Source organism: Monodon monoceros, unplaced genomic scaffold, assembly GCF_005190385.1.
Source record: "Monodon monoceros isolate NGI ecotype Baffin Bay Population unplaced genomic scaffold, NGI_Narwhal_1 Super_Scaffold_11, whole genome shotgun sequence".
Classification (NCBI taxonomy): Eukaryota; Metazoa; Chordata; class Mammalia; order Artiodactyla; family Monodontidae; genus Monodon; species Monodon monoceros.
In genome coordinates, this window is record NW_021703767.1 from 114,461,096 (window position 1) to 114,480,438 (window position 19,343).

The 19,343-nt window shown below is 39.3% G+C and overlaps 1 protein-coding gene across 4 annotated transcripts in view; it reads left to right on the forward strand.

Annotated features, from left to right (window-relative positions):
* Positions 1 to 19,343, forward strand: part of CP (ceruloplasmin) — a 66,558-nt gene that overhangs the window by 28,840 nt on the left and 18,375 nt on the right. For all 4 annotated transcript variants that reach the window (XR_003792350.1, XR_003792349.1, XM_029214552.1 and 1 more), the window contains exons 10-16: positions 8,159 to 8,309; positions 10,431 to 10,643; positions 11,472 to 11,679; positions 13,188 to 13,327; positions 14,417 to 14,545; positions 17,523 to 17,629; positions 19,097 to 19,313. Coding sequence is in view for 2 of the 4 variants with exons in the window: in XM_029214552.1 (XP_029070385.1) it covers positions 8,159 to 8,309; positions 10,431 to 10,643; positions 11,472 to 11,679; positions 13,188 to 13,327; positions 14,417 to 14,545; positions 17,523 to 17,629; positions 19,097 to 19,313 (1,165 nt within the window). In the remaining 2 variants the exon portion in view is untranslated. The remainder of the gene's footprint in view (positions 1 to 8,158; positions 8,310 to 10,430; positions 10,644 to 11,471; positions 11,680 to 13,187; positions 13,328 to 14,416; positions 14,546 to 17,522; positions 17,630 to 19,096; positions 19,314 to 19,343) is intronic.

Below are 19,343 nucleotides of genomic sequence, written 5' to 3' on the forward strand. Positions count from 1 at the left end.
CAGGGAAGTCCCTGGTTTTCTACCTTTAAATTCCATTATTTTATCTTGTGCTTACCTTGGAAAGGAATAAAAGGAGACTAATGTTTATTGAACTCCGTTTAGGCACTTTTGCACATTTTACTTCATTTAACCTTCACAGCAACCCAAGAGGCTAAGTATTGTTATCCCCATTTTTACAGAAGAGGAGCTGAGACTCAGTGAGTTGAGATTTAAAATGTGAGGTTTTTTCTCTACATATTTTGCTTTCTTCATTTGTCAAATGAGAGTCACAACACAGGAAAGTCTACAGGAACTATTAAAAGTCCTCATCCTGAGGACCTTCCTGGCAGTCCAGTGGTTAAGACTCTGCCCTTCCAATACAGGGAGTGCAGGTTTGATCCCTGGTCGGAGAGCTAAGATCCCACAGGCTGCAAGGTGCAGCCAGAAAAAAAAAAAGTCCTCATCCTGCTTTTTTCATGTATTAGCCATGTGGCTTCAGATTGGATAAAATATTCAGAGTAAGTTAAATAGTACCTTGTTTAGTGTCTGAGATTAATGAAAATTTCTCTATTATTTTACCACTAAATATGACATTGGCTATTAGTTACTTTTTATTCTATTTCTGGTTTACTGGCACTGTGTTTTCTGTTTAAAATCACTTGAGCTGCTCAAAAAAAAAAAAAAAAGAAAAACGAAAAATAAAAAAAAGTACTGTGCTAGGCACAGAATTCATTGGTAAATAAGACCTGCTCTAATAGAGTTTATATTCTAGTGTGTGGTGTAGCAGAAAGGAAGGGACAAAGGGAGTGATGGCATGGAAAGGAGAGGAGATAAGCAAACAGAAAAAATAAAAATAACCTCAGAAAGTGATGTGTTTTAAAAAAACAAAATAGGGTAATGTGAGAGTGAATAGAAATTAAAGTTTAGATAATGTGGAAGTATTATTTGAGGTGAGATCTAAATTTTAAAGAGGCAGCCTTGCAAAACTCTGAGGGAAACACAAAAGGAACAGCTACTGCCAGAATGTCAAATTTTATAAAAATTTATTTTTAGATTTCCTTGAATTATTACCTATCTTTTCTCCTTTGACCAATAAGTGTGACCAAGTACATTAAGAATTTCCTATTGAACCATCCTTGTAGTTCTGGGGAAAAAAATATTACTTTGAGCATGTGTTTTTTAAAAATATATTTCTGTGTTGAATTTGATGGTGTTTTATTTAGAATTTCTCATCTAAGCTATAAGTAATATTAGTTTAGATTCTGTGTGCTTTTTTAGTGATGTATCATAGTTGTACTATCTGCATTAAATAAATCGGGAAGAATTTTAATACCTTTACATTTTTGTAAATTTCTTTTGCTTTTATTAACTCATTTCTTTTTATTTTTCTAAAAATTTCAGATATTTACAATATTTATTTTTATTTGGCTTTGCTTAAAATAAACATTTCAGACTCTCAGTTTATATGTTTAATTATATTCCATACATTATGACTTGTAGTGTTCTCATGGACATTACTTACTAAATTCTTAGAAATTCACTTTTGTTTCTTCTTTGATCTGAGTTATTTGGACAAAATATGATTTTTTTTTTTACTTTTAGTCCTTTTATGAGTAATTTTCAGTTTTGTTGCATTATAATTAGGAAATGTGACCTGTAAAATTTTCACTGAAGTTTTCTCTGCAGGTCAGTATGTAAGTGATTATAGAAGTTCCCTGCTGGAATCCTGACACATCTGAAAATGTCACTTTGTTGTGCTTTGCCTGTATAGAATTTTTCAATCATAATCTTTTCCCCCAAAAATGTAATTGCTACTCTAACTTCCTCTGACATTTATTGTACTAGAGGAGTCCAATGTTCATGGTAACTTTTAAAATGGATTATTGTAGAAATTTGTCTCTCTGAAATCCAAAATTTTTACCAGTACATTTTTAGGTATAGTTCTATATTACTAATTTTGTCTTGTTTTCAGTGAGGTTTTTGAATCTGAATACTCTAGTCTTTTCCCTTTATAGTGGTGAATATTTCCACCATTATTTATTATTATTATGTCTCACCCTTTTATAACTTCTCTCTAAAATCATTACTAGGTATATATTTTTCATCTTTGAATCTTTTCTTCTGACTTATGGGAGCTTTCTTAAGACCATCTGCATCAGTGATTCAGTTGTCTGCAGGATCTAACCTTCAGGTTAGTTGGATTTTTAAAATTTGATAAGCATGTTTTTCATCCAAAAAAATGATCTCAGGAAAAAGATATGCAATAATCTCTCAAGTTTTCTCTTCTTTAAGAGAATAAGTTTTCCTCAGGGATTCATATGCTTTGATTCTTTAGACCAATTGCCTTTGTGTCAACTACTGAATCATTCCATAGACCAGATAGTGTTTCTGCTTCCTTATTTTTCACCAAGGATAGGGGAAGGGGAAGTGAGAATGGCCAGATGGCTAGAGATTGAGTGAATTCTTTTTCTTTTTTTGGAATTTTTGAATTTTATCTTTTTATACAAAGCGTTCTTATTACTTATCCATTTTAAACATATTAGTGTATATATGTCAATCCCAATCTCCCAATTCATCTCACCACCACCCCGACCCCTCTGTGGCTTTCCCCCCTTGGTGTGCATACATTTGTGCTCTACATCTGTGTCTCAATTTCTGCCCTGCAAACCAGTTCATGTGTGCCATTTTTCTAGGTTCCACATATATGCAATAATATACGATATTTGTTTTTCTTTTTCTGACTTACTTCACTCTGTATGACAGTCTCTAGATTCATCCAGGTCTCTACAAATGACCCAAATTCATTCCTTTTTATGGCTGAGTAATATTCCATTGTATATAGGTACCACATCTTCTTTATCCACTCGTCTGTTGATGGCCATTTAGGTTGCTTCCATGACCTGGCTATTGTAAATAGTGCTGCAGTGAACATTGGGGTACATGTGTCTTTTTGAATTATGGTTTTCTCTGGGTATATGCCCAGTAGTAGGATTGCTGGGTCATACGGTAATTCTATTTTTAGTTTTTTATGGAACATCCGTACAGTTCTCCATAGTGGCTGTATCAATTTACATTCCCACCAACAGTGCAAGAGGGTTCCCTTTTCTCCACACCCTCTGCAGCATCTGTTGTTTGCAGATTTTCTGATGATGCCCATTCTAACTGGTGTGAGGTAATACCTCATTGTAGTTTTGATTTGCATTTCTCTACTATTTAGTGATGCTGAGCAGCTTTTCATGTGCTTCTTGGTCATCTGTATGTCTTCTTTGGAGAAATGTCTATTTAGGTCTTCTGCCCATTTTTTGATTGGATTGTTTATTTTTTTAATATTGAACTGCAGGAGATGTTTATATATTTGGGAGGTTAATCCTTTGTCCATTGATTCATTTGCAAATATTTTCTCCTATTCTGAGGGTTGTCTTTTCATCTTGTTTGTAGTTTCCTTTGCTTTGCAAAAGCTTTTAAGCTTCCTTAGGTCCCATTTATTTATTTTTGTTTTTATTTCCATTACTCTAGGAGGTGGATCAAAAAAGATCTTGCTGTGATTTATGTCAAAGTGTGTTTTTCCTCTAAGAGTTTTATAGTGTCTGGTCTTACATTTAGGTCTCTAATCCATTTTGAGTTTATTTCTGTGTATGGTGTTAGGTAGTGTTCTAATTTCATTCTTTTACATGTAGCTGTCCAGTTTTCCCAGCACGACTTATTGAAGAGACTGTCTTTGCTCCATTGTATATCCTTTTCTCCATTGTATATCCTCCTTTGTCATAGATTAGTTGACCATAGGTGCGTGGGTTTATCTCTGGGCTTTCTATCCTGTTCTGTTGACCTATATTTCTGTTTTTGTGCCAGTACCATATTGTCTTGATTACTGTAGCTTTACTGGCTATTGTATATCTACTATACTACTGTAGATTACTGTAGTATAGTCTGAAGTCAGGGAGTCTGATTCCTCCAGCTCTGTTTTTATCCTTCAAGACTGCTTTGGCTATTTGGGGTCTTTTGTGTCTCCATACAAATTTTAAGATTTTTTGTTCTAGTTCTGTAAAAACTGCCATTGGTAATTTGATAGGGATTGCACTGAATCTGTAGATTGCTTTAGGTAGGGTAGTCATTTTCACAATATTGATTCTTCCAATCCAAGAACATGGTATATCTCTCTGTCTGTTTGTATCATCTTTAATTTCATTCAGCAGTGTCTTATAGTTTTCTGCATACAGGTCTTTTGTCTCCCTAGGTAGGTTTATTCCTAGGTATTTTATTCTTTTTGTTGCAGTGGTAAATGTGAGTGTTTCCTTAATTTCTCTTTCAGATTTTTCATCATTAGTGTATAGGAATGCAAGAGATATCTGTGCATTAATTTTGCATCCTGCAACTTTACCAAATTCATTGATTAGCTCTAGTAGTTTTCTGGTGGCGTCTTTAGGATTCTCTATGTATAGTATGATGTCATCTGCAAACAGTGACAGTTTTACTTCTTCTTTTCCAATTTGTATTCCTTTTATTTCTTTTTCTTCTCTGATTGCCGTGGCTAGGACTTCCAAAACTAAGTTGAATAATAGTGGTTAGAGTGGACATCCTTGTCTTGTTCCTGATCTTAGAGGAAATGCTTTCAGTTTTTCGCCATTGAGAACAATGTTTGCTGTGGGTTTGTCATATATGGCCTTTATTATGTTGAGATAGGTTCCCTCTATGCCCACTTTCTGGAGAGTTTTTATCATAAATGGGTGTTGAATTTTGTCAAAGGCTTTTTCTGCATCTATTGAGATGATCATATGGTTTTTATTCTTCAATTTGTTAATACGGTGTATCACACTGATTGATTTTCGTATTTTGAAGAATCCTTGCATCCCTGAGATAAATGTCACTTGATCATGGTGTATGATCCTTTTAATGTGTTGTTGGATTCCGTTTGCTAGTATTTTGTTGAGGAGTTTTGCATCTATGTTCCTCAGTGATATTGGCCTGTAGTTTTTTTTCTTTGTGACATCTTTGTCTGGTTTTCGTATCAGGGTGATGGTGGCCTCATAGAATGAGTTTGGGAGTGTTCCTCCCTCTGCTATATTTTGGAAGAGTTTGAGAAGGATAGGTGTTAGCTCTTCCCTAAATGTTTGATAGAATTCGCCTGTGAAGCCATCTGGTCCTGGGCTTTTGTTTGATGGAAGATTTTTAATTGCAGTCTCAATTTCAGCACTTGTGATTGGTCTGTTTATATTTTGCATTTCTTCCTGGTTCAGTCTAGGAAGGTTGTGCTTTTCTAAGAATTTGTCCATTTCTTCCAGGTTGTCCATTTTATTGGCATAGAGTTACTTGTAGTAATCTCTCATGATCCTTTGTATTTCTGCAGTGTCAGCTGTTACTTCTCCTTTGTCATTTGTAATTCTATTGATTTGAGTCTTCTCCCTTTTTGCCTTGATGAGTCTGGCTAATGGTTTATCAATTGTGTTTATCTTCTCAAAGAACCAGCTTTTAGTTTTATTGATCTTTGCTATTGTTTTCTTTGTTTCTATTTCATTTATTTCTGCTCTGATCTTTGTAATTTCTTTCCTTCTGCTAACTTTGGGTTTTGTTTGTTCTTCCTTCTCTAGTTCTTTTAGGTGTAAGTTAGATCGTTTATTTGAGATTTTTCTTGTTTCTTGAGGTAGGCTTGGATTGCTATAAACTTCCCTCTTAGAACTTCTTTTGCTGCCTCCCATAGGTTTTGGGTCTTTGTGTTTTCATTGTCCTTTGTCTCTAGGTATTTTTTTGATTTCCTCTTTGATTTCTTCAGTGATCTCTTGGTTATTTAGTAACGTATTGTTTAGCCTCCATGTGTTTGTGTTTTTTATGTTTTTTTCCCTGTAATTGATTTCTAATCTCATAGTGTTGTGGTCAGAAAAGATGCTTGATATGATTTCAGTTTTCTTAAATTTACTGAGTCTTGATTTGTGACCCAAGATGTGATCTATCCTGGAGAATGTTCCATGCACACTTGAGAAGAAAGTGTCATCTGCTGTTTTCGGATGGATGTCCTATAAATATCAATTAAATCTATCTGGTCTGTTGTGTCATTTAAAGCTTGTGTTTCCTTATTAATTTTCTGTCTGGATGATCTGTCATTGGTGTAAGTGAGGTGTTAAAGTCTCCCACTATTATTGTGCTGCTGTCGATTTCCTCTTTTATAGCTGTTAGCAGTTGCCTATGTATTGAGGTGCTCCTATGTTGGTTGCATATATATTTATAATAATATAACTACAGGTTTATCCTGTATAGGACTCTCTGCGCTTCCTGGACTTGGGTGACTATTTCCTTTCCCATGTTAGGGAAGCTTTTGACTATACTCTCTTCAAATATTTTCTTGGGTCCTTTCTCTCTCTCTTCTCCTTCTGGGACCCCTATAATGCGAATATTGTTGCGTTTAATGTTGTCCCAGAGGTCTCTTAGGTGTCTTAATTTCTTTTAATTCTTTTTTCTTTATTCTGTTCAGCAGCAGTGAATTCCACCATTCTGTCTTCTAGGTCATTTATCTGTTCTTCTGCTTCAGTTATTCTTCTATTGATTACTTCCAGTGTAGTTTCATTTCAGTTATTGTATTGTTCATCTCTGTTTGTTTGTTCTTTAATTCTTCTAGGTCTTAGTTAAACATTTCTTGCATCTTCTCCATCTTTGCCTCCATTCTTTTTCTGAGGTCCTGGATCATCTTCACTATCATTATTCTGAATTCTTTTTCTGGAAGGTTGCCTATCTCCACTTCATTTAGTTATTTTTTCTTGTTTCTTCATCTGGTACATAGCCCTCTGACTTTTCATATTGTCTATCTTTCTGTGAGTGTGGTTTTTGTTCCACAGGCTGTAGGATTATAGTTCTTCTTGCTTCTGCTGTCTGCCCTCTGGTGGATGAGGCTAGCTAAGAGGCTTGAGCAAGTTTCCTGATGGGAGGGACTGGTGGTGGGTAGAGCTGGGTGTTGCTCTGGTGGGCAGAGCTCAGTAAAACTTTAATCCACTTGACTGCTGATGGGTGGGCCTGTTTCCCTCCCTGTTGGTTGTTAGGTCTGAGGCAACCCAACACAGGAGCCTACCTGGGCTCTTTGGTGGGGTTAATGGCAGACTCTGGGAGGGCTCACACCAAGGAGTACTCCCCAGAACTTTTGCTGCCAGTGTCCTTGTCCTCACGGTGAGGCACAGCCACCACACGCCTCTGCAGGAGACCCTCCAGCACTAGCAGGTATGTCTGGTTCAGTCTCCTATGGGGTCACTGCTCCTTCTCCTGGGTCCCAATGCGCACACTACTTTGCGTGTGCCCTCCAAGAGTGGAGTCTTTGTTTCCCCCAGTCCTGTCGAAGTCCTGTAATCAAATCCCACTAGCATTCAAAGTCTGATTTTAGGCATTCCTCCTCCCTTGGCCAGACCCCCAGGTTCGGAAGCCTGACGTGGGGCTCAGAACCTTCACTCCAGTGTGTGGACTTCTGTGGCATAAGTGTTCTCCAGTTTGTGAGTCACCCACCCACCAGTTACGGGATTTGATTTTATTGTGATTGCACCCCTCCTACCGTCTCACTGTGGCTTCTCCTTTACCGTTGGTTGTGGGGTATCTTTTTTGGTGAGTTCCAGTGTCTTCCTGTTGATGATTGTTCAGCAGTTAGTTGTGATTCTGGTGCTCTCGCAAGAGGGAGTGAGAGCACGTCCTTCTACTCCGCCACCTTGAACCAATCTGTGTGTGAATTCTTGTTCCAATTCACTTGCAGGCTATTTCTGCACTTAAGATGCATCTGCTTCCACGTGCTCTGCTTTACAGGAATTCTTTGAGCTTTCATGACTGTGAATAGCACCTTCCCTAATTTCTAGCACAAGCACAAAATCCCTGCCCCATTTTAACAATTAAATGCCCCATTTTAACAATTTGGGGGTGGGTTCAAGTGAATCTGGCAGAGCTGGCAGAAAGGTAGGGAGAGGAGAGTCAGAACTTTTAAGTGCAGAGAGAGGCTTAGATTATTGTGTTGAGCCAAAAATCTACTACGCAGATACCAATCAAAATTCTGGTGGTCAACAGCAGTATATTGTGAGCTCCATTTTCAAACAGGAATGGAAACTTCAGTTCTTGTCCTTCCTTTAGCATGTTTGTGCATAAATAGTATTGTATATATGGAAGTCTTTCTGCTTTACTTATTCTGTCTTCACTTCACTGTTCTTGTTTTGATTTACAGAAGGATGTAGACAAGGAGTTCTATTTGTTTCCTACAGTGTTTGATGAGAATGAGAGTTTACTCCTGGATGATAATATTAGAATGTTTACAACAGCACCTGATCAGGTGGATAAGGAAAATGAAGACTTTCAGGAATCTAATAAGATGCACTGTAAGTACTGTATCATCCACCAATATCAAGTTATTTCAGTGCTGCACATGTAATGCTTTTTTTTTTTTTTTTTTTTGCGGTACGCGGGCCTCTCACTGCTGCGGCCTCTCCCGCTGCAGAGCACAGGCTCCGGACGCGCAGGCTCAGCGGCCATGGCTCACGGGCCCAGCCGCTCCGTGGCATGTGGGATCTTCCCGGACCGGGGCACAAACCCGTGTCCCCTGCATCGGCAGGCGGACTCTCAACCACTGCGCCACCAGGGAAGCCCTGTAATGCTTTTAATTAAACCAAAATACTAATAGCTTTGCCCATTGATTAATTTTCAATAAATGATTAAATACCATAGTGCTCTAAGGGTAATACTGTTGATTATTTAACATGTAAGTCAATTGAATCTTCGTTTCATTTAATTCAAAATAATAAAACATATAATATATGCCAATTAGATGCATGGTCCTTACAATGTGGTCCCTGGGTCAGCCACCTCAGCATCACCCAGGTACTTGTTAGGAATGCAAGTTCTTGGGCTCCATCCCTGACGTACTGAATCAGAAACTTTGGGTGTGGGGCTAGAAATCTGTTTAACATATCCTCCAGGTTGTTCTGATATATGCTTAAATTTGAGAGCAATTGGATTAGATGCTTTTCTCATCTATGGCTTAATAATGACAGGCTCCTTTTATGATCTCTGCTGTCAAGAACTTCAATGATTCTCATCCTTGACTACATGTAAGAATCCCCTAGGAATTTTAACAAACTATTAAAACTATTTTTTAAATCCTCAGGACAACCTCCAGAGACTTTTATTTAATTGAAACAGCATCAGATTAACTCCTAGTGTAATTCTAAAATACAGTTAGAGGGACTTCCCTGGCGGTCCAGTGGTTAAGACTCCATGCTTCCACTGCAGAGGGCACAGGTTCAATCCCTGGCAGGCGAACTAAGATCTCACATGCCGAGGGCGTTGCCAAAAATAAATAAACAAATGGTTGACTTATATGGTATGTGAATTGTATTTCAATAAAGCTGTTAAGAAATAAAATTTAAAAAAAAATAAATAAAATACAGTTAGAGTTTAGAGATAGCAAGCTGATTGATCATAATGTCCACACCACTAATGGACAACATATGAAAATCACTATAACCAGAAGGAAAAAAAGTAAAGTTGTATTACAAACTGATGTTGTTTTTTAAATTGGATTGATAATAGTCACACCACCCACAATCTTTAAAATACTTCTTTTGATTTTGTATTTTGGAGGAGTCAGGAATATTATCTGTTAAAAATAGCAGTGAGGGACTTCCCTGGTGGTGCAGTGGTTAAGAATCTGACTGCCAACGCAGGGTACACGGGTTCGAGGCCTGGTCCGGGAGAATCCCACATGCCACAGAGCAGCTAAGCCCGTGTGCCGCAACTACAGAGCCTGTGCTCTAGAGCCCATGAGCCACAACTACTGAGCCCGCGTGCCACAACTACTGAAGCCTGCACGCCTACAGCCCATGCTCCACAAGAGAAGCCACTGCAATGAGAAGCCCGCGCACTGCAACAAAGAGTAGCCCCCGCTCGTTGCAACTAGAGAAAGCCCATGCGCAGCAACAAAGACCCAACACAACCAAAAATAAATAAATAAATAAAAGGATCTATCAAACTGGATGGTAGAGTTATAAAATAAAAAAAGAGCGGTGACAGGAAACTTCCTGCGTATACTCTTCCCTGTTATTCAAGATGAATCAGAGAATTTTCCATCTAGAGCAACAAACACATTCCCAGCCTACAGTGCCTTGGAAGAGCTGTTATTATCCACCCATTTTGGTGCTCACAAATATGGCCCTTGAGAGAACTGAGAAGTGACTCGTTGGGAAGAACAGTGAGATTCCCAGGGCCCAGAACTTCAAGAACCCTGCATTCAGCTCTACGCCTTTCAGCCAAGGCCTGCCTGGAAGTGCTGCGTACAGCAAGGAGTTGCAGAGACACTCCTGAGGCATAAAGGGGTGGGCAGGCCTGAATGGGTCTTTTAAAAATTAAATAAACCCAGTTGGCTCTGGAAAGTCTGGGAGGTTGTCATGAAGTAGGATGTAAGATTAAACCACTTTCAAAATATCATTTCCCAACCTTTACAGCCATGAATGGATTCATGTACGGGAATCAGCCTGGTCTCAATATGTGCCAAGGAGATTCAGTTGTGTGGTATTTATTCAGTGCTGGAAATGAGGTTGATGTACACGGGATATACTTTTCAGGAAACACTTATCTGTCAAGAGGAGAAAGGAGAGACACAGCAAACCTCTTCCCTCAAACAAGTCTGAGGCTCTTCATGCAGCCTGACACTGAAGGTATATTCCTTTAAAGTCAAGACAAGTTTCTGTTGGATCGATTCGTGTGGTTTCAGTTTAAAATTCAGTGTTGGAGGATAAGCTCATCCCTTCCCCAAGCCTCCCAGCTACTCTTCCTTCCCTTGGAAGATATGTCTGGGCTATTGTCAGCTAAGTATATGCCAGAGAGGTCCATTTCCTGTTTGTTGGGGGGAGGGAAGGGAGTGACAAAAGTGTACTGAGGTTTCTCCCATTTCAACCTAGTCAAATCCTCAAGATGGTCTCCTTTTCAATTATGGGCCTTTAAAGATACCTGGCAAATCAGACTAGAAAGGGAACTCCCACAAAGGCTTTTTGCATCTAAACTTTTTGTCATGTCTCTGTCCCCTAGATGTAGTGTTGGCTTATTAGTTGTCTACAATTGAATAGGCTATATTAGAACTCTAGCCATGCAAATTCAGAGACACTGACAGAATTGTCTCTGAATGAGTAAAACAAACTAAAACAAAAAAGAATTTTAACCAAAACATGAAAATATGCTAACTTGCCTCAGGCTTTATTTGGTTCATAAGATGCCACTAAAACGCAGGACATGTTCAGTGTCACCTTTCCTTTATTAGGCAAATGTAAATACAACAGTGAGCAAAAGAGATATATCAAGTATCTGCTTTCATGGAGATGAAATTCTAATGCAGGGAGACAGACAACAAGCAAGTATATTAATGCATATATCAAGTGGTTATAAGAACTATGAAGAAAAATAGGGAAGGGGAAGGGGCTGATGACTGATAGGGAAAGTGGGTAAAAATACTCAGAGGAGGTGAACTGCCTTTTTATTTACCATTCCAGGGACTTTTGATGTTGAGTGCCTCACAACTGATCACTACACAGGTGGCATGAAACAAAAATACACTGTGAACCAGTGCAGGCAGCCATCTGAGAATTCATACCACTGCCTGGCAGAAAGGACCTACTACATCGCAGCGGTGGAGGTGGAATGGGATTATTCCCCAAGTAGGAAATGGGAAAAGGAGCTGCATCATTTACAAGAACTAAAGTAATTCTCCAGATTCTGGTTCCCAATTTTTTTTAGCTTTCTCTTTCAGAGTAGTAAGAATTATGCTAAATTAAAAACCAACGAACAGTTGCATTAAACAATAACAACAAAATGCTTCCTAGGGACCCTCCTCATTCATTTCTGCTTCTCTCAATTTTCTCACAGGAAAATTTTCATTTACCTCATTTGATTCTTTGCAGTTACTCATCTTACTTTCTTTTCTATTAGACTCTCTTCTCATACTCATGTGCCCTTGTCAGATTTTCAAACTAAAACCAAAATTAATGCCTACATTCAGAGCTAAAATAATTTTCTTTACCAACTATTTGTTGCTTATCTTTAGTCCAGATATTTCATTATGAGTCTAGTAATCAGTTATTTCACATTCTTAAAACTATTTATTATATATGGAAGAATATTTTAAATTTTTGAGGGCACTAGAGCAGATACGGTCTCTGCTCTCTAAGAACTTACAGGATAATATGCTTCAAAAACCACCAATAACATGTACGCTGTGGAAATGTAAAAGTGAGGTCAGTGAACAAATATAAGTAAAGGATGGTCATTGGAGCTTCAGAAACAATACATTTAGTGCAGCATCACCTGACACTTCCAGGTGTAGCTCTTTTATACTTTGCCAAGCACTCTCCCCTCTCCCATCTCCCATTATGCACTAACCCTTTGGGGATATGATTTGAGAGATCAGGGTGGGCTTGTGTTCAGATCTGGAGTGCACAACATGACTGGTAACCTACAGCAAGGCAGGTGGTTAGCTGGTCAGTTTGACGGCCATGGTGAGTGTGATTTGTGCTGTAAGGGAGTAAAAGTTTATTTCAATGATTGGGATAGAACTGTTAAAAGTATGCAGAGCCGTTAGGAGTCAATGAAAGCTTTAGATCAGGGAATGGCTGGATAAAAAGGCCATTTCTGTTCCTATAGACCAGAAATACTGCAGTAAGCAGAGGACACTTCACTGATGAAATCTGGACTCATAACATTTTAGAGCCATATAGAAAACTTAGAGATGACCTCATCGAATACCTCATTTTTTTTTTTTTTTTTTTTTTTTGTCACGCTGCGTGGTTTGCAGGATCTTAGTTCCCCGACCAGGGATTGAACCTGGGCCGTCACAGTGAAAGTGCAGCGTCCTAACCACTGGACTGCCAGGGAATCCCCTTGAATACCTCATTTTAGGGATGAAGAAACTAAGGCTCTGACAGGCAATGACTAGCTAGACATCATTTTAGCTAGTGACAGAGTCAGGGCCAGGACTCTGATGACTCCACTCCTAGCTAGGTACACTTTCTACCACACCTGTCTATTGATAAAGTCTTATTCTTTCTTGCTCAAATGGGACAGTGATATTAAAAACTAGCATAATTAAATAAAAAAATATTTTTATTCAAAATTTAAAACTCAACTTCCACTTTCCTTAAGACAAATACTAACCTTAGTCGTGTGTGTGTGTGTGTGTGTGTGTGTGTGTGTGTGTGTGTGTGTATTTTAAGTCTTTCAAATGCATTTTTAGATAAGGAAGAATTTTACATAGGCTCAAAGTACAAGAAAGTTGTGTATCGGCGATTCACTGACAGCACATTCCAAGTTCCTGGGGAGAGAAAACCTGAAGAAGAACACCTGGGAATTCTAGGTACTGCCCTAGCTCCAGTTCATCGGGTGTGGGTTGGTGATGTGGAAATCCATGCGGTGAGAGTCAGTCCATGTCTATGGGCTTCATTTTCTTGGTTCATTTATTAACATTATTCAAATAGAAATGAAAAACAAAATCTATTTAATAAAATGAGAAGCCTATATTTTCTAAAAATATGGCATAAGAAAATCTTACTTATTTCTATCAGAAACAATGTATAATATCCCATGTACTAATGCAATTATATATATTTGGTGTTTATCATATTGATGCCTTTATTTTTGATGAAATTGCTAGAAATTACTTTCTACTGAAATTCTTAACCAAGTTCTCCGTTATTCTACTACTCCCCCCCCCAAAAAAAATCATAGCTATTTACTTTTAAAATTAAGATGTAAATGATCAACTTTAAGAAGTATACATATAAACAAGGAAATAAGGAAAAGGGAAAAGTGTTATGGTGCACAAGGCTGGGGAAAAGTCGACTTCAATTTTTCAGGAATCACTTTAAGACAGAATGTCTAAGAACTCCACCAACACTGGTCTTGGGAATTTTCTTTAAAATCATCAAGTGAAGGGGAAGCCATTCCCAAGCCCACCGTGTTCCTACACTAACAGAATTCCCTGGGGCTTTCTTATCCTCCGTTCCTGGAGTGAGTAAGACACCCAAGGGAGAGTGGCATTGTTTTTGGGTCACAGAAATTCTCTCAGGCAGGAGACAAGCTAAAATTGGCTAGAGGGTAGGAACGGGTGGGGTAGCCCCACCCATCCTTTCAAAGGCAGTACTGTCCTTAATTCACAGGGAGGTCTAGAACTTTCAGGCCAAAACCTCCCCTAGGACTCTTGATGAGACATTCACCCATAGTCTCCATCTTTAGAGACAGCCGTGACTAGTGTTTTTATCCTGAATCCTCTGGGACTGGGTATCGATCCAAGAGTACTACAGCATGAAGCGAGGCGGCAGGGGGGACACGACAAAGACAACATCCTTAACGATAAAAAAAGTTACCTGATCTTTGCTTTTATTACTGAGTTAGAGCTTCCAATCTGATAGCTATATAAGCCAGTCTTCCTTTTCACTCTTGCCAGGTCCACAACTTCATGCAGATGTTGGAGACAAAGTTAATATTATCTTTAAAAACATGGCCACAAGGTCCTACTCAATACACGCCCATGGGGTGAAAACGGAGAGTTCTACAGTGACTCCAACCGCACCAGGTATTCACAGTGTGGGGAGGGGTACATTTTAATAGACGTTACAGCCTTTCCACAAACACCTGTTATCCACATGAGTGCGTCTAGAGAGAGTGAAGAAGCAGGTGGTTGAGAGGGCACACACAGAGATGTGGCTGTGTGATATATGCCTACATGCACATACCAAACAAAAAACAAAATCCACAGGACTGTAAAGAACAAAATCTGATGGTACTGAACACCCTCACATACTCAAGGCTGAGTCAGCAGAGATGATCTCCCCAGGCTCAGCTAGAACACATCCCAGACAGCATCTATCACGTGGCTGAAAGTTTCCATGCCTGTATCCAAAGACAGGGTCCTCAGGGCAGATGCTGCCACTTAGAATTTCAAATCCCTAGAATCTAGCCCAGTATCTGGCATGGACTAGGAACTCAGTAAATGTCTCTTTAATTAATACAGAGTAATATGTGCAATGGATTAAATACATAAATGTGTATTTTCTTTAATAAAAGCTATATTTTTCTTCTATTCGTTGGAAAGTTGGCTTCTAGGAAAGGACCATTTCTCAGTAATTTAGCAGTTCTCAAAATACATCAAGTGAGAAAAAATAAATTACTCTAGAGAGTTGGTCTTGTCAGTATAAGGGAATAGAAATAAAAGGCCCTGGCTTCATTACCCTCACATTCTTCCAAGATAAACAGTAAATAGATATAGATATAATATCAAATTGTAGAAAGTGCTATGCAAAAGATTAAGGCAGATGAGAGAAAGTAAGTAAAAGGGTGTTATTTTAGGTAGGGGGTTGGTCAGGAGGGCTTCTTTGAGGAGGTGCCACTGGTGAAGACACCTAAATGATGAGTAGTAATGAGCCTCAGGGAGTTGTAGAGGGAGAGCATTCTAGGTCCCGAGATGGAAGTGGACTTGGTGTGTCTGAGGAATGGCCAAAGGCCAGAGCAGAGCAAACAGGGGCAGAATGTGAGGAGATGAGATCTAGGCAGGTCAGGGAGCCGGATGCAGTAGGAGGGAGGGGGACATCAGAGGCCATGGTTACGACCTTACATTTCATTCTGAAATCCCATGTGAGAGTTTGAGCTGGAGAGTGATGATCCGATGAACACTTTTTAAAGCGGCAGTCCCCAGCCTTTTTGGCACCGGGGACCGGTTTCGTGGAAGACAATTTTTCCACGGACAGTGGGGCGGTGGAGGGGGGGCTGTTCAGGGGGTACTGTGAGCAGTGGGGAGCGATGGGGGGCGGCAGATGAAGCTTCACTTGCTTGCCCGCTGCTCACCTCCTGCTGTGCGGCCCAGTTCCTAACAGGCCGTGGACAGGTACCGGCCCGCAGCCTGGGGGTTGGTGTGTGAAAAAGTGACTGTAGGGGACAAGGGCAGAAATCAAGGCTCAGTTAGGGGACTATCGCAATAATCTGGGTAAAGAATTAGTAAGACTTGTACCAGGGTAGAAGCAGCTGAAGTGGTGAATTGTATTCTGGTTCCATTTTAAAGGTGGTGCTAAAAGGACCTGCTGAAAGGTTGGTTGTTAGGGCAAGAGTCAAGGACAAGCCCAGGGTTTGGGCATCAAACACTGATGGCAGAGCAGGTTGGGGTGGGGAATGGAGAAGAGACAATAGGAGTTTAGATGAAGAGACAAAATGTTCAGGTGATGAACCTACTCTTTAAATTTTCAGTGAAACATTCTGTTTACAAAAAGGGTGAGGACACAGGGGCGGGTAAGATGGAAGACTTGAGGAAAAAGGAAAAAGTCTACCATATCCCGAGACCATCCCTCAAGTCCTGCTTGATTCCCTCGTAAAGGAATTTGTCAAATTCTAGCTAATTAAACTCCGACAGCAGGAATATATAATGGTGAGGTCTGCATAAATAGACAGTGAGTGGCCTTGGCTGAGTCAAGGTCTTGTGAGTAGTTGTACAGCATGCCGTGAGGTGACTGGCAGCAAAGATCAGGCTGGAGAGAAGCCCAGGGCAAGTGGAAGAAGGTAAAGACCTTAGAAAGATAGGAGGGTGGAGCTACTTGAAAGTGTGAAGGTCCAGGGTGTGGTCGTGTCCTGTATGTGACAGAGTTGTGACAGAACAGTGTATGGTATGACAGAATGGGGCGGACAAGAGAGGTCACTGAGATCAAGCGGTCTAATGGTTCCTTGCCAGGAACTGTGAAATCGCTGAGGATAATGGTGAAAAAGGAAAACAGGCAGGCAGTGGTGAAGCTGTAGGAATTACACAGGATAGTCCAGATACACAGACACAAAGAAGACAGCGGGGAAGCGGCTGGCACTGGGGGAAAATCGCTTGAGAGTTGAAAAGAAAAAAGTGTATTAGAGAAGCAGACTTCAAACTAAGTCTAAGGAAAGATCTATTGTGAAGTTTCTTCAAATTGTGATACTGAATTGCCACCTCCTGGCTTTGTAGCGTGGCCTGTGTTTCATGGCTAGTTAATTTATAACTGAAAAAGAATATATAAAAGTGTGTCTTACAGTTGGTCTTTAAACTAAATTCTTTTTTTTTTCCAAATTCAGACAAAATTTACTTAGAGGAAATTATTCTTTAGTTGTTGGCTTCATTATCCTTTAGGTCAGAGGTGTAACAATTTTCCTTTTTAATATTCCTTTCATCATTGAAGACAATGAAACTTCTGCCTGTTTTCTGAGAAGCAACAAATAGTAATGGATGGTCACAGGTCTGAGCACTGGGATGCCTGTGATCTAAGTTGTACTTTTGCTATGTATTAGCTTTATAACTTAGAGCAAATATCTTGTGTGCTCCTGACTTTCATCGTCTCTGAAATGATGGAGGTTATTATGTTTCCTTCTAGTAAAACTAAATTCTTGAAAACAACTTTGAGTACTGCTGCTTTTTAAAACTAATTACTTTGACATTTCCAGTTTCTGGGTCTTTGGTTATCAAGGCTTTGATAACAATTTGACATACATATATCAAATACATACCAAATATAACCAGATACATTAACACTTGATTAATTTAGGTGAAACTTGCACTTACATATGGAAAATCCCAGAAAGATCTGGAGCTGGAATAGAAGATTCTCCTTGTATTCCATGGGCTTACTATTCAACTGTGGATCGGGTTAAGGTAAACTTTAAATCATTTGTGTTTTGTGCAGATTCCCAAAATAGACACACAGTTGAAGGAAGATGAGGTTAGAGTTTTCCTGTGGTCCAATTTTATGTTAAAATTATAGGAAAGTAAGCTGCTCTGAAATTCACTTTGGGATTTTTGGTTTTTGGTTTTTTTTGGTTTGTTTAAGAATATAGTTATAAATGTATCAACTCTGTAACTGCTGATTATGGGTACCACAGGATTAAGTATTAATAATGGTATTCTATTTCCCTTTTGATATGAAAATACATACTAAAGAACTGAGGTACATGACTTCAGAGCTCTATTATCACATAATAAAAATGCTGATCTCAGCAGTAAATCACAGCACAGCTACAGCTGCTGTTTGATTAAATACTTCAAAGCCAAAAAAGCACTCAACAACTATAAATCAGAACATGTACCAAGACTCTTTTGTAGAATTAAACCTCTAGTCCAAATCTCTCTCCTGAGTTCCAGACCTGTCTATATACCTGCCTATTGAACACTTCTACCAGCATGTCCCACAGGCACAGAAACTCAGCAAGTCTACAATGGGAACTGAGATCTCCCTCCACCTCCTCCTATATTCCCAGTTGTGATAAATAGCACAAGTACCAAACCTAGTCATTTGTTCAAGCTAGAACCCTGGATATAGAGTATCTAATTCTTACCCCTGGCTCACCCAGGCAATTCACCCACCTATACAGAGCTCAGTCCATTCCTTCTATCTCCACAGATCAGGTGCTAGTAATTTGCCTCAACTACTGCAGTGGCCTCCTAGTCTCCAGTCTCTTCCCCATCCAAACCTTCCTTCACTCTACCACCAGGATCACTGGTCTAAAATGCATATACTGCCATTCCATGTTCAATATTTCAATGACTACTTATGACCCACAAGACAAAATCTAAAATTCCAGAACATAATACAGCTCAAAGGCCATTCAAGATCTAATCTGCCATTACTGATGCCCAGCCAAACCAAAGTTCTTGTAGATTTAAGTCCACTGTGGTGTTCCCTGTGTTCACTGGCACTTTTTGTACCTCCATTGCAGCAAGTGGTTCATTTCTTCCATTCATCTATTGTCCCTAGTAGGAGGTAGGGTCTTTGTTTGATTCATCTCTGGATTTTTAGTGACTGGCATAGTCCCTGGCTTATGATTCCATAAGCACACCAGCACTGTTCACTTGGGGCTCTTTTCAACTGCTGCTCATTAGCTGAGCCAATATTTGGCCTCTGCAACACATTTCTGTTACTTGAGCGTCACCCACACAAATTTGACATTGTTCCAATTTAACTACTCCAAGTGGAAAGTTACTGACTTGACAGAACCACATTGGGCAAAGTCTACTACCTAAATCAGTCCCTCCAAAGTTCCTGAGGTCATGGGGGATAAGGTCCCAGTTCTCTGAAATCCCGACCTATATCAAAAGGATGACTAAGTTTTTGCTTGTTTTCAGGATCTCTATAGTGGATTAATTGGCCCACTGATTGTTTGTCGGAAACATTACTTGCAAGTATTCAATCCCATAAAGAAACTGGAATTTTCCCTTCTGTTTCTTGTTTTTGATGAGAATGAATCTTGGTACTTAGATGACAACATCAAAACATACTCTGATCACCCTGAGAAAGTAGACAAAGCCAATGATGAATTCATAGAAAGCAATAAAATGCATGGTATGATACATTATTCTAAAACCTATTTTT